Raw genomic sequence first — 22,473 nt, forward strand, 5'->3', positions numbered from 1 at the left:
CGGTTTTATTTTGTCAAGCTACGAAATGCTTTTAAACAACCCACAACCAAAAAAACAACCCCCGTCCCCATTTCTCTTTTAGAAAGCCACAAAAAATATTCCTGCAGGGAAAACACAGTTACGAATCCCTGCGCACAGGACCAAAATTATGTACGTCACAACTCCCACTAAGTTACACAACCGCTCTCCTTGACTGCGTTTTCTCCTTGGCCGAAAACGGAGGGAGGATGTGCATTTGGAGACAAACTGTGCCACCCATGGACAGCAGAAGTTTCTCCTTGGTGGGTTTGAAGCCTGGGGGTGGAGAGTGTTGTTCTGGGAGGTGCTTGGCTTTTCTCTCCCTGCCTGCCCCACCTCCAACCATGAATGTTCCTGGCTATATATGCACCAGGATGGGGGCCCCTGCACCCATTTAAAAATGCTAACTGCTGCGCTCCTTGTTCTCCTCCTGCTGGTTCTAGCCTTGTTGACAAAGCGGCATGGGGGGTTCAGCTTTCCGAAGAACTCGGGGAGGCTGCCCGGGCCTCGGGCCTTGCCCTTCGTTGGCAATCTCCTCCACCTGTTCCATCCTGACCTTCCCATCCACTTCCATGACTTGGCTCGGCAATATGGCTCCATCTTCCGCCTTCGCCTTGGCAGCAAAGGTAAACCAGAGCAAAAACTTGTTCACCAAGGCATTGGATAGCTTAGTCACAATTTTACATTGTCTTGCCGTTTTATTGTCTTAGGACTCAGCCACGTTTGTTTGCCCCTGAGTCTGAGAGGTTTTCCTTTCGTCCCAGGGGGAAAACACCCACCCACCCCGCTTTTTACTGCTGAATCAGAACAAACTTTGGTTGGGTTTTCTGCAAATTGGCATTTGTTCCGATTCAGTGGTAAACAGTGGGTTTGCTCAGGGAAAGTGGTGAGACAAATGACAAACTTCTCAGACCTCTGCCTATCAATCACAGGACAAAAGAAAGTGTGAATGGTTCTTACTGTAGTTTGGGGTGTTTTTTTTGGTGTGTGTGGGGTATTCTTGTCTGCATTTTCATTTTTAGAAGAGGACTCCCCTCCCTGCTTCTATGGTTGCTAATTCTCTCTTTATAAAATTTACCAGCTAAAATGTTTATTTGTATACACAAATGAAGATTTTGCGCATAAAAGGACATTACAATTACTTAAAATAGTAATTTTTAAAATATATATTTGTACAATAGTTTGTCTGTTAGTATTTCAGTTATTGCCTTGCTTCTGCGTTTTAACTTTTTAGAATATCACATTTGTTTCCCCACTTTTATGGTTGTCAATTCTCTCTTTATAAAATTTACTAGCCAAAGTGTTTATTTATATGCACAATTGAAGATCTTGTGCACAAAAGGATATTGCAATGATTCAAAATAGTAATTCTTTTTTTTTAAAAAAATGCAATCATTTTTCTGTTAGTATTTGGTTATTTTCTTGCTTCTGCATTTTAACTTTTTAGAAGATCATGTTTCTTTTTCTACTTGTCACTGTTGCCTTTGATATATATATTAAATAGCCAATACATTTATACATGGTCATAAATGACAAATTACACATAAAGGTTATTACAATAATACAAAAGTGTTAATTTTTTAAAAATAAAAAGTAATAGTAATTAGAACAAATATAAAAACTTGATTGGCATTTGTTAAAATTCAGCAGTGAACAGTAGGTTTTCCTGGGAAAAATGGCAGGACAAAAGGGAGGAGAACACCTCTTAGATGTCTGGAAATCACAGAACGAATGAAAGAACCATAAGTGTCCTTTAGTATAACAGGGTCTTTTGAAGTGCATTATTTTTTAATTTTTTTAAATTAAAGTCTTGGCTTTTTCATTCTTGTTTTGCATGCCACCTTTTGAATAATACAGAGAAGTGGCTTTTCAATTATTAAATTCTACTTTCTTTTTTTCTTTCTTTTTTCTTCTCTCCCTAATGCCTCATCAAATGAAACGGATTTGTAAAAATGTTACATGGAAGAAAAAAAATACGAGGCATTACACTTACACTGTAAAACAAGAAAACCCTTAATAAAATATATTTTTTTTTAAAAAAAGAGGAACTATCCAATGTTAGACTTTATTAATTTGCAAAGCTCTGCTTGAAGTGTGACCAGTGTTGCATACCACCCATAAATGTTTGCATCAGGGTCCTTTTTCTGAGCAGAAAAAGCTAATTATTCCTCCCTCATTTCCCTGATATACACAGCAAGCCCCCATAAACCACTGCTCATCTGTCTGGGTTTCCCCAGCCACTCTGGGTGGCTCCCAACATAATAATAATAATAATAAAGTGATAAAATATCAAACATTTCAAACTTCCCTTTAGTGGTTGGCAGTGCCTGTCCTGGGTTTCTGGATAAGGAATCTTCTCAGCTCTGTCTAAAAATGCCAGGTATTGAACTTGGAATCTTCTGCACACAAAAGAGATACTCTAGATCCCTCCTCTGGTTCACAGCTTCCTAATTACCCTGAACAGTAATTAAATAAACAAAGCTGCTTAGCCTTGTTGTTGTTGTTTAGTCGTTTAGTCGTGTCCGACTATTCGTGACCCCATGGACCAGAGCACGCCAGGCACTCCTGTCTTCCACTGCCTCCCGCAGTTTGGTCAGACTCATTTTTGTGGCTTCGAGAACACTGTCTAACCATCTTGTCCTCTGTCGTCCCCTTCTCCTTGTGCCCTCAGTCTTTCCCAACATCAGGGTCTTTTCCAGGGAGTCTTCTCTTCTCATGAGGTGGCCAAAGTATTGGAGCCTCAGCTTCACGATCTGTCCTTCCAGTGAGCACTCAGGGCTGATTTCCTTCAGAATCCATAGGTTAGATCTTCTTGCAGTCCATGGGACTCTCAAGAGTCTCCTCCAGCACCATAATTCAAAAGCATCAATTCTTTGGCGATCAGCCTTCTTTATGGTCCAGCTCCCACTTCCATACATCACTACTGGGAAAACCATGGCTTTAACTATACGGACCTTTGTTGGTAAGGTGATGTCTCTACTTTTTAAGATGCTGTCTAGGTTTGCCATCGCCTTTCTCCCAAGGAGCAGGCGTCTTTTAATTTCGTGACTGCTGTCACCATCTGCAGTGATCATGGAGCCCAAGAATTAGCCTAGAATTGGCTATATACAAATATACAGTAATTATTTAAAATTCAGTGTCACATAAAAAAGTCAAAAAATACATCCTTTTAAAAAAAATGTAAAGAAAACTGAACCATCTAAGGGTATATAATCAATACCCATGTCTGAGATTCCTAGTTCTCCTTTGTTGCTGTATTGTTTTTAACACTGATTGGGAGCCGCCCAGAGTGGCTGGGGAAACTCAGCCAGATGGGCGGGGTATAAATAATAAATTATTATTATTATTATTATTAAGTCACCAGACCACAAAATACCAAAGAGCCTTGTGGCACCATAAAGGACTGATTTATTATAGCATAAACTTTCCTGGATGACTGCCTGCTTCGGCTGGTGAATCTGATGACAGACAGCTGCATCTTACGAAGTGGGTCTGAGTTAACAAAAGGTTATGGTGTCATGAACGTGTCACAAAACTCCTTCAAAGTGTCACAAAACCCTCTTCCTTGTTTGTTTTTTTAACCACATGCCCTTCAGAATCCAGCTGCCCCTCTGCAGTTATTTAAGGTGCCTGGGTACGCTTCTCCATTCCATAGCACGGCTGTTGATTTCAGTGATCCCAAATTGCTCCAATAATTCCCTATTTAGATCTCAGCCTTCCCATGTGCTGGCAAATAAAATCACGGCCACTGTTTAAGCAGGTATAATTCCTGCACTTGCATGTTTGTTTGGAAATGGGTGCTGTTTTTTAAAACTAAAATAAAATATTAGCCTCGTTAGCATAGCTTGAGAGATGCGTCTTTTGACTGGCTAAATGATCTTGGTGGCAAATTAAGTAATAATTCCTTGTTTTGTTTCGCTTTGAACTTTGGTGGAACTGTCCATTCTGCCTTAACAGTGGCTTCCCGCGGTTTCAGGCGAGGTGGGATCCTTTTATCAGAAGAGAAGGCAGGGATTTGATTTTTTGATCTACCACTTGCCTAGCCTAGTTTTTCTGTGGCTCTGCCGGTTGGGAATGCGGATCAGGCGCTAGATCCGGGACGGGAAAACTGCAGCCCTCCAAACGTTACAGGATTCCCACTCCCATCACCCCCTGTCCATTGGCTATTCAGGTGGGGACTGATGGGAAATGGAGTCCAACAAGAACCTGTCTGCGCTAGAGAAAGCGGGAGGGCTCTCCCCGGAGTTAAATCTGATGACGCAATAAAAACATAAGGGCATCCCATGCCCTAAACTGGCCAATGCACCAACATTCATTGGATTCTAGTCGCGGTTAAGTTTTGATCATCATCAGCCCAGTGGAACAGGGAGTCAAGTTTACACACGAGGGGGAAAAACAAGCAGACTTCTGATAGTTACTGAAACGAATCGCTTGGTTTCTTCATATGTAAAGTTTAAAAGTATTACTAAATGATCTGAAATGGAATTAGGAATGATCTAAAATGTCTGGGGTCCCTTTAAAATGTATATAAAAAATGGAAATCTCTGATAGAGACTGTATACTGATGTATATTCATGGGCAAGTGGGGTCTTGAACCCTGGTCTCCCGGGTCCTTGTCTGCAACTGCCACACCAAGACCAAAGCAGAAACCTTCCCCACACTCCCCTTTTCCCTTCTATGAAGAAACCCTTTCTGGGACCCCACATTTAATTCTTCCCTGGTTCTCCTTGCTGGCCCCAGTAGGACCAACTTGGCCAGTTAGCCCTGGTGATCATTTGATGTCTACTAACTGGGTCCCCCCCAAAAAATGACCCCTGAATTTTTGAATTTTATTGATATTGATGCTGCATTTTATGTTGTATTTTATGCTGTTTTATTCTGTTTTTAAGTCACATTTTAATCAATGTTTTATATTGCTGTTAGCCACCCTGAGCCCGGTTTTTAAACTGGGAAGGGTGGGGTATAAAATAATTCTTTTAAAATTATTATTATATAAGCAGCTTTTGAATTTCTTTTTCTTTTTCTTAGACATGGTGGTTCTGAATAGCACAGATCTGATTCGGGAGGCGCTGCTGCGGAAATGGTCTGATTTTGCAGGACGGCCTCATGGATTTGTTGGTAATTGTAACCTGGTTGAATGGGAAGATATACACATAGCCCTGGTTGAAACGTAACTGCTTAAGCAAACATGGATCAATCCTTGGTTCATTAGCCTAGTTTGCTCACTAATCACAGTCAGAAAAGAACTTAGTCTCCTCAGTTGGAGGTAATGAGAAACTACAGTTTATTCAAAATTGCAAGCTTGTCTTGTATGGATAAGGGCAGAGGGAGAGATTTGGGCTCATGCTTGCAACAGCAAGCCATAGTTTATTGTTACATCTGAACCTGACCATAGAGTCAAGGAAGGCCTGGACTAGAGCAACACAAAGCACTCACTTCCTGTTCCCATGTGAAAGCAGAATCGTGACAAACATTGGCAAGGAAATCCCTCTACTGTACCCCCTCATGCACCTTCCTGGAGCCAGTTTTAGGTGCCTAGTAGTAGTGGCAAATCAAAATGGCTGCCTTCACTTGGAAACAGGAAGTGCCAATCAAACTGCGTTTTGATTGGGAAGCTTTGTGTAAACTGTGGGCTTCAGGTTGACCCTAATGGCCTTGTTCTACATAGTGGTTACATTATGTTGATTCTCCCACAATCAAACACTTTTCATAGCAAATACCACTGAGGTAATTTTCTTTCATGCCTACCATGGCAGTGACTCCATTTCTGAATATGTGTTCTTCCTTCTCCCTGAATTGTTTTTTCCCAACAGACAGAGCAATTCCTCCCCTTTCTCTGGCACTATTTTGCCACCCTCCTTGTGTATTTTTGCCTAGGTGAATGAAAACATTTTAATATTACAGGTAGTTGTAAAATAGGAAGCTGGGAGAGAGCAGCAGCAGCAGGAGAAGCAGCTCAGGGCCCGATTCCAAATAGGAGTGAAAACAGGATGCATATTCCATTCTGTCTTGTTCTTTGCTGCATGTAGACCTGTTTCCCTTCTGCTGCAGCTTGTCTTCTGCCAAAACCAAAATATGTCATGTATGTTAGTTTCTGTTTCTCACTGAGCAGCTGCTTGGAGTCACAGGACTCTGTTTACATTCCAGAGACCTTCCAGTCTCACAGGAAGGGAGACGGGGTGTGACGTTAGTGGTTTCCTGTTTCCTTTGTTCCTTTGTTCAGTTGCTCTCTGCTTTTGTAGACAGAGGATGTATATTTCTTTGCTGTCTGCGTAGCAAGAAATAAAGCATAGCATGTAGCCCAAACCTCTCGTCTCTTCCCTGTGCTGGGAACTCTGCTGAATAGAATGTGCCTTGGAGCCTCATCAAAGGCTTGAGGTCGTTATACGTCGGGAGGCAATTCGAAGGCTCGGCCGAAGGAAGATGAGACTATCAGCTTGGCCGAGCGGAGATTCTGACAATGTATACAGTTCATCGTTGACATTACGTTGTTCCACCCCAATCATTTCAGTGCACAGGCAATGGAAATCAGGAGGGGAAACAAATAAATTCTGTATCATTTGCAGACTGTAAGCAACAAAAGCAAATCCTGGCTTAATTGATTTCCCTTCTGGCAATGGGGCCAATGAACCAACTCCGGTTTCTGTTCCGGTTTCCTTCGCAATTTGCTGGTGTGTGATTGCATTCCGCCCCCCCCCCCCGGAAAGAGCAGCAGTCCGGAAGCATTCCTTCTCTCCCTCCTACTTCTCGCCCTGCAGCAGACCTTGTTTCATTGGGAGGCAAGGACCTCTCCTTGGGCAACTATACGCCGACCTGGCGTCTGCAGAGAAAAATGGCCCACGTAGCTTTCCAGCGCTGCCTGCGAGGAAACATGGAGCAGATTGTCCAGAGCCAGGCTCGTCAGCTCTGCAAGGTGAGATGCTGCAAACGCCACCGATTGAGCAGGGTGGGCGGCTTGTGCATCTTGTGAAGCCGTCTCTCCGGGGCCAGGACTTCCGCTTGTGCAACAGAACTTCCCCTCCCCTTTTAAAAAAACAAAAAAATGTGTAACCTCTAGCCTGGGCAATAAAACCCAGAACCATATCGTTTTACTTTATGTCAGGGGCATAGCTGTCAAACATCCCTTATTCGGTGGGAAACTCCCTTATCCCAGCGCCGTTTCCCACTGCTGTCCCTTATTGATGATGTCCCTTAAATTTCCCGGGTTTCAAAGGAAGCAGCTCCTCTCCCTCCCTCCCTGCCAGCCGGCCAGGGAGGAGGGAGGCTCCAACTGTGTTGCTTGGCTGCGTTGCTCACCCAATAAGGAGTCTAAGAACGACTGGGGGGTGGAGCTTGCATGCCTTGTGCCCGGCCGCATTGCCTGGGGACTTGCCTTTGCTCAGCGCTTGCCAGCGGAGAGGTGACGGTGGTTTTCCTTGCTGCATCCCCTTTGCCGGGTTGCTGCACTGTGGGAACCACCGCTTGAGGCTTCGTTTAACTGCTGGCTGGGCTTTCTGCCTTTGGCTCAGAGGGGCTCATAAGTTAAACATACCTGTGCTCGGAATCGGATGGATGCGTCACCCTTGCCGGGGAAAAGGTCTGTCTGGAGCGGGGGCACATGGTGGGGGAAAAGGAAAGGAACTGGTTGAGTACAATGGCGGGCGGCGATCTCGTGGGGGGGGCTTTTGGATTTGTTTTGGAGGCTCCTTCAATTGACTGTTATGGGGGAAAGGAAAGGAGCTGGTTGACTAAAATCCCTTATTTTGGCTGCTGATCCCTTATTTTCAAATCTGTAAGTTGACAGCTATGGTCAGGGGTAGGGAACCTTTTTCAGACTGAGGGTAGCACTGCGGGTCACATGCCATTGGTGGGCGGAGCCAGCGGCAAATGTGGGCGGAGCAACAGAGACGAACTTTGTATGGTGGGCTGCACTTCAGCCATCCAAAAGTCAGGGGTTTCTGGGTGCACCTCCAGGCAAGCGAAAAGCATCATCACTCTCTAAGGAGAGGGGAGAGTCCTGAGCAGGGGTCAGCAAACCTTTTCAGCAGGGGGCCGGTCCACTGTCCCTCCGACCTTGTGGGGGACTGGACTATAAGCCACCCCCCACGACTCTCCCCTCCATTCTTCACAGCACCGGACGAGCCCCAGTGGCTGCTTACCTGTGTCTTGCGAGCGGCAGGGGCTGGTGGCGGCGGAGTGACAATGAGCGGCGCATGAAAGGGCTCCGGAGAGGGGCTGCTTAAAATGGCGGCCGCTGAAGCGCTGCTGCTGCTGGCACCAACAAAGCCCAATCCCCTTCCTTCTCTAGGCAGGGCGGGGAGAAGCCAGGAGGAGGGAGGGAGGAGGTGCCTGCAGCAACTTCTGGTCAGTTTTACCATTTCTGCATATTCCATTCTTCCTTTACTGGGACTTCTGCTTCTTTCCATTTTGGGGCAAGTAGCATTCTTGCTGCTGTATTAGCATACATAAATAAGTTTCTATACAGTTTAGGTAGTTCTGTCCCTATAACTCCCCAGAGAAAAGTTTCTTTTAAAAAAATAAAATAAAATAAAAGTTACTTTGAACATCCTTTTCAATTCATTATATATCATTTCCCAGAAAGCTTTAACCTTACTACAAGACCACCACATATGATAAAAAGAACCTTCTTTCTCTTTACATTTACAACGCTGGTTTGATTTAGATATATCCATTTTTGCCAGTTCACTTTGTGTTAGATACCAACGATATGTCATTTTTGTATAATTTTCTCATAAACCATAACATGCTGTAAATTTTATAACCAAATTCCACAATCGTTCTCATGTTTCCATGTCTATATTATGAACAATATCTATCGCCCAGACGATGCTACATGTTCTAAGGGAAGCCTTTTCCTCTTCTGGTTTTGTCAGGCTTTCCATGGTTATGGGGGCAAACCTGTGGACTTGGCTAAGGATTTCTCCCTGCAAGCCTGTGGGATCATCTGCAGCGTCTTGTTCGGCCCTTTGGTGAGTAGGAACGGAGAAATTTGTCCACTTCAGTCCCCCTCAGTTTTTCCTTTTCCCGTTCTCAAGTTCAGATCTCTGTAAGTGCACATCAGTTTGCAATTTCTCTCTTAAAATGTCCTCATGAAAATTCAATGACATTTGAGTGGGCGCCTAATTTACCCATTTTTGCAATGCATTTCGCCCTAATATAAAACATTTTTGTCTGTCATTTTCACCGATTCATGTATTTTATGCACGTCTTATGCTAGCATGTGCATTCTTGCACATTACTTGCCCCAAGAACTGCAATGCAAAATCCAGAGAAGTCCCCAGGAGAATTCATAAGTATTTTAGTGGGTGATTCCCTAATACACTCACTTCCCCTTAATTTCCCCTTAATATACACATACAAATTTAAGAAGAGCCTGGACCTTCTTAGTCCAGGTATCCTCCTCTCACTGTGTGCTATTTTCATGGATGTACATGGATGGGTGGGGTGTAAATAATAAATTGTTGTTGTTGTTGTTATCATTGCTTTCCCACTAAACTGCATTTTTGTGCACTTCATTTATCTGGAGAAACGTGCCACAAAATTTTGCAAGGGCAGCTGCATTTCAGTTCATGTTTAGGTAACAAAGCAAATTAGGTCACTGCAGCAAAATGTGTACAGTTCCAAATTTGTCCCTATCCCTATTGCTGAGTCATAAGGTGTACAATCAAATCTCAGATCCTGAACGCCTCCGTTTTGGAACATTTCGGTTCCTGAACGTCGAAAACTCGGAAGCAAATGCTCCGATTTTCGAATGCTTTTGGGAAGCCGTGCCTCGGTTGTTGAACATCTTCCCGGAAGCTGAACGTTCTTCTGGAACGGATTATGTTCAACAACTGAGGTTTGACTATAATGGCAGGAAATACCACTGTTGTCATTAGACTCCCCTTCTTGTTAAATCACCTTTTCTCATGGCTATCTGCTCCGACTAGGGATGGAAGGAGTTGTCAGTTCTAGTCCTCTCAATTTCTCATTCCCCCCCCTAATTTTAAATTCAGTTTTCTACATTTTGCAGCAATTTTCATTTTATTTTATATATTTTTAAAAAACCCCACGAAATTCAGGCAGCATTTTAGTGCAAATGTCACTTTCTTCTTCTTCTGCGATCCCTTGTAGCCAAGTAAGATTGTCTTCCATAAACACGGTTTTAACAATGAGTCCGTAAGTGACTGTGGAGGCCAATTCTGGATCCACACGTCCTTCCATAGTGGGGACATTGGTTTCCGGGTGGGAGTTGATCACAGTGAGGGTTTGCCAAGTGTTCCTTCCTCTTAGCACATTTATCCCTTGCGTCCTGAGTTCGAGTGTCTTCAAAGCCCAAGACACCTTTGGTAAAGGCTGTTCTCCAACTAGAGCGCTCGCCAGTCAGTGTTTCCCAGTTGTCAGTGTTTGCACTATAAAGGGATCTAAACCACAGAGCCTAGGGCTTGCCGATCAGAAGGTCGGCAGTTCGAATCCCTGCGACAGGGTGAGTTCCCGTTGCTCAGTCCCTGCTCCTGCCCACCTAGCAGTTCGCTAGGCCACAGTAACTCCCCCCTCTCTCCTTTCTTGGAGGTTTCTTTTTTATAATTTTTATTATTATTAAACATTTCAACATAACAATTTATCAAAAACATATCAACCTCATTTCTGCCCCATAAATTTCCTACCCCCATCCCTGAAAAGAACCCACCCTTCCACCCCCTCCCAGACTTCCCTCAGCTCCTCTCTCTGGTTTTTGATCACATGTTACTCTCTGCATATTCTAAAATAGTAATGACCCTTAATTTATCTGTCTATATGTTACCAATAGGGACGCGGGTGGCGCTGTGGGTTAAACCACAGAGCCTAGGACTTGCCGATCAGAAGGTCGGCGGTTCAAATCCCTGTGACGGGGTGAGTTCCCGTTGCTCGGTCCCTGCTCCTGCCAACCTAGCAGTTCGAAAGCACAAAGTGCAAGTAGATAAATAGGTACCACTCCGGCACAAAGGTAAATGGCGTTTCTGTGCGCTGCTCTGGTTCGCCAGAAGCGGTTTAGTCATGCTGGCCACATGACCCGGAAGCTGTATGCCGGCTCCCTTGGCTAACAAAGCTAGATGAGCGCCACAACCCCAGAGTCGTCCGTGACTGGACCTAATGGTCAGGGATCCCTTTACCTTTTATACTACATTTTTTTAGATTTGCCTTTAAACCTATTTATCTTTTCATACACAGTTTTTACTAATGTATGTACACAGTTTTACACAAGCAGTTTCCTCTAATTTGATGCTAGCAACTTTTGCACACCCCCCCCCCCATATTTGTATTTTTGCCAATCTTGTGTTGTTGGAGAACAGCCTCACAAAATTCAGGCAGGTGCGTACTTTGAAAGAAGGCTGTGTTTTGGGTCACATATTGCTTCAGAAAGTGTGAGTTTGACAGATTTGCCGGAAATGAATTGACTCTCCCAGCATCCCTCCTGCCATTTGTCTTCGTCTCCAGCCTGACTCTGCACTTTCCTCCACTTCAGGACAATTTCACCATTGAGAAACTGCATGACTGCATCTACAAGATAATGGAAAAGTGGGGTGCAATCTCTGTCCAGGCGGTGGATGCCTTGCCCTTCCTCAAGGTACAGGGGCAGCAATGAGCTGGCTAACTAGGGGGGAAACACCACCGCCACCTAAACTTGCCTTGCAAGGCCAAGGTCAATTTCACTTTCTTAAAGAGCATCTCCACCCCATCATTCTGCCCGGATACTAAGGTCCAGCTCTGAGGGCTTTCTGGTGGTTCCTTCACTGCAAGAAGTGAGGTTACAGGGAACCAGGCAGAGAGCCTTCTCGGTAGCGGCGCCCGCCCTTTGGAACGTTGTTATGTACTGAGTTGAGTAGGATTCAGAATGCAGCAGTCTGATTGGTCCTAGAACAATAGGGTCCAGAATGCAGCAGTCTGACTAGTCCACAGGAGCCACCCAATCCAGCTCCAGTTGGAAGTGAATCCGCAACCTGATTGGCCTACAGGTGAATCCCGGAATTAGCCAATCACGTGGGGCCCGTTGTGCAAATAATGTATATAAAGCAGACATTCTGGGGGAACTTCCATTCCTCCTCACCACTATGAGCTGAATAAAGAGCATGAAATCCATTCTCAACTCCGAGTATATTTCAAACGCCCTCCCATCAGGTGTCAAGGAAATAGACAACTATCCGACTTTTAGAAGACATCTGAAGGCAGCCCTGTTTAGGGGAGTGTTTGATGTTTTATCGTGTTTTTAATATTCTGTTGGGAGCTGTCCAGAGTGGCTGGGAAAACCAAGCCAGATGGGCGGGGTATAAACAAACAAACATTATTATTATTATTGTTATTATTATTATTATTATTATTATTATTATTATTATTATTAAAGCAAGTTTATTGACTGGTTCTAGTCAAAGCGCTTTGCTGCACAGCTCAAGCAAGCAGGCTGCTTTGGACTTTGCTATGCTGAGATAGCCTGGTTCTCTGCAAAAGTGGGAGAAATAATCGGGTGGGTCTCTGGGTGTTTTGTGCTGAAAATCAGCTACCTTCTGCTTCCCTGACACCCTAGGTCTTCCCCAATGCCAATTTGCGCCACCTGCTCTCCTGCATCAAAAGCCGGGATGCCTTGGTCCAGCACGTGATGAAGAAACACCAGGTGAGGATATGGATGGTGAGCAGGTTGGGATCTTCTTGTGGGGATCTGCAGCAGGAGACCGGGACACTCATTGGCCCTTGATGCAGCAACGTGGAGAAGCAGCACTTCAAGGTACTATGGAAGATGACATCATGCATTTGTTGGGTAGAAATCCAACTGGTGCAGTGGTGCTCAAGGAAGGCCTTTTTTAAATAAAATAAAATAAAATTCAAAGATCTTTATTGAAACTTAGCATATATACATAATAACCAAAATTCCCAATGATTCCCTCACATGAAATATAATATCTACATTACAACAGTTGCATAATTATAATACACTTAATTATAAAACCCATCACCCACCCCTCCACAGCAATTTGACTTCTGTATATTTCTTTCAACATTTTCTCCTTGCTTTCTATAATAAATTATTTTTGTTAAATTCTGATTTTTTTCCCCTTTGTTTGTTTTGTTATTGCTTACATTTTTTATCCTAAGCCTATTAACATGTCATTTTTAGAACAATATTTTGACATATAATCTTCGAAATACTTCCACTCCATTCTTAACTTTTGATTTGATTGATATCTTATAATTGAAGTTAATTTTGCCAATTCTATATACTCACTTAATTTACAAGTCCACTCTTCCTTTGCTGGTATGTCCTGAGATTTCCATTTAGTAGCAATCACTACCCTGGCAGCTGTTGTTGCATATAAAAAGATTGTTTTTTTCATATGTGGTATGTCTTTGCCCACCAACCCTACCAGATAAGCTTCAGGATTTTTTTATCAAGGTTTTTTTTTTTTTTTTAGCATTTTCTTAAGTTCCTCATGTATTTTTCCCTAAAACTTCTTTATTTCTCAAGGAAGCCCTCTTGATCCAGTGGATGCTTTTGCTAATGGAAGGGGAGTGGCAAGTTAGGGGTTTGTTTTTGCCAGTTTCCCTCTCCCACCTACAGCCCCCCTGAAAATTAACTCCAGAGAGCCGAGGGACCCTCCAAAACAGGGTGGACAATGGTGCAGAGGACTATTTGTTCATTTATTTGTTTATTACTTTTATATACTACCTTTATCTTCCAAGGAGTTCATGGTGGGGCACATGGTTCCCCAGTTCCTTCTCACAACAACACTGTGAGGTAGGCTAGGCTAGGAGATCGAGACAGGCCCAAGGTCACCCAATGAGCTTCATGTCTGAGTGGGGAAGGGTGAATTGTCAAGATCCGTCCATTAGTAAAGGACTGCGGGGGGGGGGACTTGTGGCCTTCCAGAGCTACACTGGATTCCCATCACATCAACTGTTACCTGCCCTGACTGGGACCTATTGGAGTTGAAGTCCAACGTTAGATGAAAAAGGCCACAAGTTGTCCATTCCTGTGTTAGTGAATGCCTCTGTTGAATGAGAAGGTTTGAAATTCCTCCAGAATGTTCATAATGAGGGAAACAAATACAAGTAGGCCATTCCACAGATGGGGAGCCACCACCGAGAAGGCCTTGTCACATGAAGACAAAACGGTAGGGCGATTTCAGTGATGGGGCGTGGGGGTGGGCTTTTCATGACAACTGGACGTCGAGATTAGATTCAGTCAGGGCTCTTAGATTCCCTTGGGGAGGAGTGGGTGACGTCCTGGTTAAGCAGAAACTGAAGAGGTCATAGCATTGGGGTCTCTTTTGATTTTGGAGGAGCTTAAGAATATTAGAAGAGGCCTGGTGGAACAGGCCATTGGCCCACCTAGTCCAGCACCCTGTTCTCATGGTGGCCTGACGAAAACTGGCAAGCAGGACTGAAGCACAAGAACATTCTCCCCTTGTTTCCAGCAACTGATACGTGGAAGCATTGCTGCCTTGAAGTTCTCCCTTGCTTGGGCACTAAGCCACTTCTGCTCTCTCTCTCTGTCTGTCTCTCTCTCTCTCAGGAGCCCCACAGCACCTCAGAAGGACAGGACATGGTGGACCACATGCTGCAATTCCAGCATGACCATGAGGCTAGTGAGTGCAAGGGGACGGGCCTTGTGCCGGAACACGTCCACATGGCCATTGTTGACATGCTCATCGGAGGTACTGAGACCACAGCAACTTTACTCAACTGGGCTGTGGCCTTTTTGGTGCATCGCCCACAGGTAGGACGCAGCGGTGTGTGTGTGTGTGTGGCATCCCAAGCTTGGTGGTTCGCTAGGCCACAGTAGCTCCTCCCCTCCTTTCTTGGAGGTTTCTAAGCAGAGGTTGGATGGCCATCTGTCATGGGAGTTGGACTAGATGACACTTAGTGTCCCTTCCAAATCTACAATGCCTGTGTTTGTGCAGGGTGGGGTTGGGAGGCTTTCTGTGCCTAAGGGTTGTGTCCCCTCGTGTCAGCCTGGGTCTATAGCAAACTACAGGGATCCTAAATCCGCAGGAATGTTTTCTACTTCCTCTCAGCACCCTGATTCGTTCGTATCTCTGCCACTCCAGATCCAGGAGCGAATCCATGAAGAGCTCATAGCCGTGGTGGGAACAAGCCGTGACCCCACCTATAGCGACCGGGAGCACCTGCCCTTCTTGAACGCCACCATCTTGGAGACCTTGCGCTTGCGCCCCTCGGCAGCCCTTGCTTTGCCCCACATGACCATCCGGGATACAAGGTACCCACTTTCTGCAAGGCCTATCCTGACATTCTCCATGTGTAGAAGGGAACCACGGGGGCTGCGCTGCTGGACCACCTCTGACAGTGCGCTCCCCGGATAGCCACACGTTGGTGTTGACACCTGTAGATTCTCATGTGTGAACATTCACTGGGCTGATAGATATCCATGCCAATGCAGTGGACTTCTGAGTTGGTACCATACAGAGGGTGTCAAGAAGGGGTTAACAGCGCAGCTCTTGCTCCCACTTTTATGCTGTTGCTGCTGCTGCTGTTAATTTGATTAGTGAATTGCTTCCTATGAGCATAAGATGTGGATGTTTAAAAATGTGTTCCCAAACAGATGTAGATACGTGGAGAACTGAGTTGGAGATATGGGAAGCCAAATGTTATGGCTTGGTCTCTCCCACAAACGCAAGCAACTCTGCCTGTTAATTATTTCAGATTTATTGCTAAAACAACAAACTAGGACAGAACTCCTCTACTCATCGTCCTCCCCAGAAGATGGAGTTGCCCGGACTGAGCTCCTCCCCCTTCCCCAGCTTCGAAAACCAAGGTGAGGCTTCTGATTGGCTGCAGGAGCTTCCTGCACTCAATTGGAAGCCGCGTCGGATGCTCGGCTTCCGAAAAACGTTCGCAAACCGGAACACTCACTTCCGGGTTTGCAGCATTTGGGAGCCGATTTGTTCGGGAGCCAAGCCGTTCAACTACCAAGGTACCACTGTATATATATAAAACACCTGCAGTGCAGCATCAGCGCTCCATCTAATCCGACTTCTTACAACGGCCAAAAGGACACCCTTGAGGAGCTCAGAAGCAAGGTATAAAGGAAAATATCTTTTCCTGCTGTTCCTTAGCAGCAGTAAATTGGATTGGGAAGCATAGGAAACTCATAGATCCCATGCACCCCGACAGGAAATGATGCTTGGTCAGTGCCACTCGGGATGTTGGGGAGAGCCAGCAGTGTAGTTTTCCCATGGCTCCCTTCTTAGGCCTGTTAAGGCCAATGCTTACAAGGCTTTTCCTGTTTCTAGTGAGGCCTTGCTACCATTGACACCAATGCGGGAGGGAGATTTTGAACCAAGACCTCATGTAAGAGAGAAGAGAAGAGAAGGGAGAAGTGGGGTGGATTTCAGAGGCATTTGTGCTATGCACTGTACCAGGAATATTGAATTCTTATGGGGGTCACATTCCCGTGTTTGTCACAGCCTGAGGCAAAACGGGGTGAAGCTATGAATATATCTTTGTTTACTTATTTGCAGTACTTTCTAGGCACATTGTCACATCCCACTCCATCCTCCATCCTCCATCTAGGGAAGCACGACCAGCGTTTGAGGACATATGCCAGGCATGCAAAAACATCTTTCAGAGCAGGGCAGGTGAAAGGTTGAGGTGGGTGGCTGAAAGGGAACTGCAGCCCCAGGGAGACTTCCGGGGACCGGACAAGAGATACGTTTGCCCCCAGGCCTCAGGTTCACCACCCAACCATCCCTGCTCTGTGTGTTCCCCGGCTGTGTGCTCAGGACAGGAGTCTTTGTGTTTGCAATAGATGCCAAGGCTGTCTCTGAGAAGGTGGTTCAGTGGTCAGGGCAGAGAGGAGAGGAAGCTGAGACCCTGTTGCCTGTGAGATGGTAGATGTTAACTCATTTTTTTGTCTTCTCTCCACTGCAAGCTTGTCTGGTTTTTCCATTCCCAAGGGGACAACAGTCATCACTAATCTCTATGGGGCCCATCATGATGAGAGCAAGTGGCACCGCCCCCTGGAGTTCAGACCAGGTATTGCACTGTGTGTGTGTGTGTGTGTGTGTGTGTGTGTGTGTGTGTGTGTGTGAGAGAGAGAGAGAGAGAGAGAGAGAGAGAGAGAGAGAGAGAGAGAGAGATACAGATAGATCTGTGTGTCACAATGAGAAAGCAAGGGCTCACCTGCACTTTCACCGGACACATATTTTGATTGAACTGCATACTAATTAATTGCTAGGAGTGAGCATTGGTATAAGGCAGCTTCCTATGTTCCCAATAAATTTAATTAAAGGTAAAGGTAAAGGGACTCCTGACCATTGGGTCCAGTCATGACCGACTCTGGGGTTGCGACGCTCATCTCGCTTTATTGGCCGAGGGAACCGGCGTACAGCTTCCGGGTCGGTCATGTGGCCAGCATGACTAAGCCGCTTCTGGCGAACCAGAGCAGCGCACGGAAACGCTGTTTACCTTCCCGCCGGAGCGGTACCTATTTATCTACTTGCACTTTGACGTGCTTTCGAACTGCTAGGTGGGCAGGAGCAGGGACCGAGCAACAGGAGCTCACCCTGTCATGGGGATTCGAACCACCGACCTTCTGATCGGCAAGTCTGTGATTTAACCCACAGCACCACCCGCGTCCCTTTAATTACTTTGGCTTTAAATAGATATAATTCAGGAGAGCGTGAACCGGAATGAGTTGAGGGGAATGGAGCATAAATGAATGGGAAACAACTGGTATTTGGGCAGGGTGCAGATCAATAGAAGAAGTTATCTGGGGTGATCTGGGCGAAAACATGTTGCCTTGACATTTAAATCAGCAGATGTAAATTCCATGCAAATAGTGCCCTGGGTACCTGTGCCCTGAATCTTTTGCTTCCGTGGGTGGGCAATTCTCTTCCTGACACAAGCTTTCTCTTCTTGCCTAGAGAGGTTCCTGGAGGAGGACCCCTCGGGGGAGGCCCAGAGGCAACTCATCCCATTTGGTTGTGGGGCACGGGTCTGCCTGGGGGAGACTCTGGGGCGCATGGAGGCTTTCCACGTCCTTGCACACACCCTGCGGGATTTCCAGATATTGCCCCCATCGCCTGGACACCTCCCTGACCTCAGGGGCTCCTATCGGTTTATTGTGCATTGCAAGCCCTTCAGGGTGAGGCTGGTTCCCTGGGCAGCGGCGTCCGAACTTGCAAAATGAGGCCCTCCGCTGGCAGTCGGGACGACACTCAGTCCCTTCCGACTCTGCAATTCTACGATGCTGTTATCTTGGGACAGTCGCCGACTCTCAGCTGAGTCGTTGTGAGGATAATATAGAAGGGGGGACGGGAGAACTATTTTATGCCACTTTGAGCTCCTTGGGAGAAATACTCTAGCTATTTGTAGATAGATATAATAAACGTTAATCAATTTAACCTTAGTGTACATTAGACTGGCTTTTTGTGGTTTTTATAAAAGATTTTCTTTTGCTACAAAACAAATGGGGAAAAGTACATATTTTGTCTTCACGAAGAGTCTTTTTCACAGTTTTTTTAGGGTCTTTTTCACAGTTCAGTTACATGTAGGGAGAGATACTTGAGTCATGGGCATCTTGCGATGGGGGAAAAGAGAGGGGAGGGAGAGTGTTGTACTTTAGTTCTGTTTCAGTGTGTTAGTGTAGGGGTTTGTGTCAACATCACGTGTATCACACAATAAATATTGCTGCAAACAATTCTGAGATCATGGTCTTTCTAATGAGTGGCTTTCTAATGAGGTTTGTTAATTGTCCTACTTTAAATGTTGTGAGGATCCTATGGCCTTTTAAAATGTGTTTTTTGGGGGTGGGGGCTATTGGGTTGTTCTTTTAATTTTGATTATGTATCTTGTGGTTTTATATTTTGATTTTATTCTGTGAACCGCCCTGAGACCTCTGGATATAGGGCGGTATATACTGTAAATTCAATAAATAATTATAATTATGCACATATACACACACACATACACACACACATACACACACACACTATCCTGAACTTTTAGATCACCCAGGTCATTGTTTTAAAACAGGGGTGAAGACACATTTAGCCCTCAATATATTGCTTGACCCCAATTCCCAACATCCCTGGCGACGGGGCCAATGAGAGTTGTAGCCCAATGACTTCTGGATAGCACCAGGTTGGCAAAAGCCTAGGAGACCAGGGTTCAAATCCCGACTCGGCCATGAAGCTCACTAGGGGACTCTGGTCCAGTCCACTGCCTCTCAGCCTAGCCTACCTCACAGGGTTGTTGCAAGGCTAAAACGGGGAGGTGGCAAACCACCTTGAGCTCCTTGGAGAAAAAGGGTGGAATGTAAATTAAATAAGTAATGTTTCTCCTTATCATGGCCACCCACTCATTCACACCCACTTTCCCTCCAGCCCATAGAGGAAAGCAAGTAGGTTGTGAGGAAGGTCTGCCCTCTGTCCGATGCTGCTTGGCTCTGCCCCATCCTCCACTCCCTAAGATTCAAGAGACCCGTATTCAGTTCTCAAAATCAGTTCTCAAAAAGCTGAGCCAAGAACAGCCCTGCAGGATCGGGCCCACCACCAGCAAAAGAAAGACGCGATTCCTTCTCTATCCTTTTTTTCCAAAAATTATTTTTTATTTTAAACGTTTTTCTCACAAGGATCTAAAAAATAACATCCCCCCCACCAAGCGCTTCATATAGAGAAACTTAACCCTGACGCACCCCCCCCAAAAAGTACCACTGTACAGCCTGCCCCTCCCGCCCCGTGCAAAGATCCTGCCCCGTCTCAGGTCAGCGACAGCTTCTGCCCAGGAGCAATGTGCTTGCGCTGCCCTCACAGGGGAGAAAAGCAAACCCTGTTTCCCCCCAAAGTGCTGAGGACACGTGCTGAGATCCAGGGGCCTTGAGAGAAGCGCCAACTGCATGTGCGATTCTGTTTGCACCGTCTTTTATTCAGGGCTCTCGCTGGAGCCACCCAGGACGGCAGTCGGAAGGTGCTGAGTGCACAAGGTGCGTGCCAAGCTCCTGACACTTGCGGAGAAACGACAGCAAGAAATCGAGATCCTGCCAGGGAGATTGGAAGCACCTCATTTCTTGCCATCCTAGTTCTCTCTCTCCCTCTCCACCTGCCTTTCATTTTTCCAGGCTTTGGTTCCCATCTTGGCCCAGTGCTAGAGCATCTGATTGGTGTGTAAAAGGTCCCAGCCCCCTCCAATGGCATCTCCAGGAAGAGTTGGGACAGATCCTGCCTGAAACGCTGCCAGTAGATTCAGAGCTTGGTGGACCAATGTTCTGGCTCCGTATAAAACAGCTTCCTAGGTTCCTTATAACTAAGATGGGCTCTCTATAGCTTCTGCCTTCTGGAGCAGGAGAGGCTGAGTTGTGATCTGAGGCCAGTGTTCAGATGGCAGGAGCCTTTTGTGAAGAACTCGCCTACCATTTTTAGAAGGCCACAGCGGAGGCACAATTTGGCTAAATGTGTGTATGTGTGCACCTGCATGTGAAATCAGGCAGCATGGCTTACAGATTTCAAATTCCCCACTGCCTTTCCTTATGCAATCAAAGCGATGCTCTGGTTTGCTTAGAACTGTTGCGCATCTAGCTTTTTAAACAAGCGCTATTTGCTGTTTTGCTCTTCTCAGCTTCAACACATTCATTGTTTAAAATAAGAAATCAATTTGAGAACCGTTTTCCATCTGTCACTTCCTTCACCCACCCATCAACAGATTCTTTCATCCATGGCCCTCCAGAAGTTTTGCTGGACTACAACTCCCATCATGCTGGCTGGGGCTCATGGGAGTTGGAGTCCTACAACATCTGAAGGGCCGAGGGTCTCCAGCAGCCTTAAGTCAACCCATCAGGTCATTTTTCTGGTGCCATTCCACATTTGGAGTGCTGTTTACATTTTTTTTTTTAAAAAAGAAACAATTTTTTCCTGTATCCAGAGGAATAAGTTCAAGGAATGCACATGCATACTCTGCTTTTGAATGAGACCTGGTAGCGTTCAGTGGCACAGAGGAAGAGGCTGGAAGCAGAAATATAGAGCTCTCTCCTACTCTACCAAAAAAACTGTAGCCTGTTTGCCTTCAGGTAAGGCTGTTCCTTTTATTCCGTTTTGTGCAGGTTACACTTCTCATCCATTAGAGGAGGCATGGCCAACTTGGATTGAATCTGGCCCTTAAAGAAATTACATTTCCCGCTCCCCACCAATGGCCTGAATACATTTTCCCTCAAGGCGTGGTGGAAACTCCGGCCACAATTTCACTTGTATGGTAAAAGAGCTTCAATTTGCAAGACACTGAGATATTTTCCAGTTCACAGCTGCAGCTCTGTCCCTCCTGTCTCTCTCTCACACACACAATTTGGTAGGTCAGGCTAAGCCAACAGCTGTGAAGCCCATGGCGATAACAACACTTATTATTTGTAAAGCACTCTGCTAGATGACTGCAACACTGGCCTCCTTCTCGCTGAGCTTTCAAGCTTGTGTCTGGGCTGTACCACTTCAGACAGCAGGTAGGGGTTCCCACGGCAGACCGTTTCAAATTTCTTCCCGCATGTAGAAAACTAACATGGCAGGAGCCTTCTCTCTCACATGATAGTTTTCTACTTGCATGGTTGAGATAGGAGGATTCAGCCATTTGCACCCTCACCTGTAGCCTGAAGTGGTACATTCAGGTGGAAGTGGGCCAGTCTTCCCTTACAAAGACAGACAGTAAAACCACCATTGCTTGCCAGCTTAAATCAATCGTACTGTTATCAATTTGCATGTCCCCCAGTTTTCATCTCGGGGGTCTTTTCAGCCCACGTCATTCAGCTCTCTTTCGTTCTGTGATCTCTTAAGCTGCCAGTTCATTCCAGTTCATCTGTTCTTCTCTTTCTGTCTCTTCTTTGCAACGGCAAGTTGTTTGGGGAGGGGGAACACGAGAAAGGCAAGAGCTTTTGCATGGATGGGGGGCAGCTGGCTTCAGTTTATAAGATTCCCAGGAGGGGTAAAAGAAATGCCAAAAATAAAAAGTGCTTTTAATGTTAACCTGCTTTCAGCGACTGTGTTTACGAATTTACCTCCTTTCTGAAAAGGATTTGGGGGAGAGGGAGGAGGAGAACTGGGGGGGGAGCTGAAGAAGGGGAAGCCTGACTGGAGACAGATCTGTGGGAGCAGGAAGCAGACAGAGGATAGGGCTAGGGGAGGGGTCAGCAACTACAAGATCGTGGGCCAAAAACCATCCCTTAAGAGGAGAAAATGGCTTCTGTGGCAACAGTCCATGTTGGGGATTGGGACGCTGGCCAATCTGCCCTTGTTATCAGTGACTCTCCAGGAAAAATCTACTTGCTGACCAGGCAACAGCTATCCTGCAACACGCTCCAAAACTAAACCATTCCATCCCCTTAACTCTGCCCCTTCCACTATCATGTGCGTCGCATTCCTCTTATCTTGCGGCTGGTCAGCAGGAGATAGGGGAGGAAACGAATATTACAAGGTGCTTTTGAAAAATTTGTCCATTTCCTTTGTT

General features: G+C 45.7%; 1 protein-coding gene across 3 annotated transcripts; it reads left to right on the forward strand.

Moving 5' to 3' along the window:
- The first annotated feature begins 331 nt into the window (after window positions 1–331).
- Window positions 332–18,419, forward strand: LOC128409040 (steroid 21-hydroxylase). Of its 3 annotated transcripts, none has more exons than XR_008329178.1 (10): window positions 332–644; window positions 5,047–5,136; window positions 6,777–6,931; window positions 8,892–8,987; window positions 11,504–11,605; window positions 12,560–12,646; window positions 14,543–14,746; window positions 15,078–15,247; window positions 15,691–15,802; window positions 16,919–17,001. XR_008329178.1 is itself a non-coding variant. In XM_053379223.1 (10 exons), exons 1-10 carry the CDS (start codon window positions 383–385, stop codon window positions 18,176–18,178), a joined length of 1,536 nt encoding a protein of 511 aa, XP_053235198.1. In that variant the 5' UTR covers window positions 337–382; the 3' UTR covers window positions 18,179–18,419. The 3 variants fall into 3 exon arrangements, 2 of the variants coding, with proteins under 2 accessions (XP_053235198.1, XP_053235199.1); XM_053379223.1 differs by lacking the exon at window positions 15,691–15,802 and adding an exon at window positions 17,913–18,419 and having other exon boundaries at window positions 337–644; window positions 16,919–17,022; XM_053379224.1 differs by lacking the exons at window positions 8,892–8,987; window positions 15,691–15,802 and adding an exon at window positions 17,913–18,419 and having other exon boundaries at window positions 337–644; window positions 16,919–17,022.
- The last annotated feature ends 4,054 nt before the right edge of the window (window positions 18,420–22,473 follow it).

The sequence above is a fragment of the Podarcis raffonei genome, chromosome 2 (genome assembly GCF_027172205.1).
Source record: "Podarcis raffonei isolate rPodRaf1 chromosome 2, rPodRaf1.pri, whole genome shotgun sequence".
NCBI lineage: Eukaryota > Metazoa > Chordata > Lepidosauria > Squamata > Lacertidae > Podarcis > Podarcis raffonei.

Bases quoted from the DNA above. Each gene is read 5' to 3' on its own strand.
- LOC128409040 (XM_053379223.1), top strand. From the start codon at position 383: ATGCACCAGGATGGGGGCCCCTGCACCCATTTAAAAATGCTAACTGCT. The intron at 6,932-8,891 runs GTGAGATGCTGC...TGGTTTTGTCAG, and splicing joins AGGCTCGTCAGCTCTGCAAG to GCTTTCCATGGTTATGGGGG. The intron at 11,606-12,559 runs GTACAGGGGCAG...CTGACACCCTAG, and splicing joins ATGCCTTGCCCTTCCTCAAG to GTCTTCCCCAATGCCAATTT.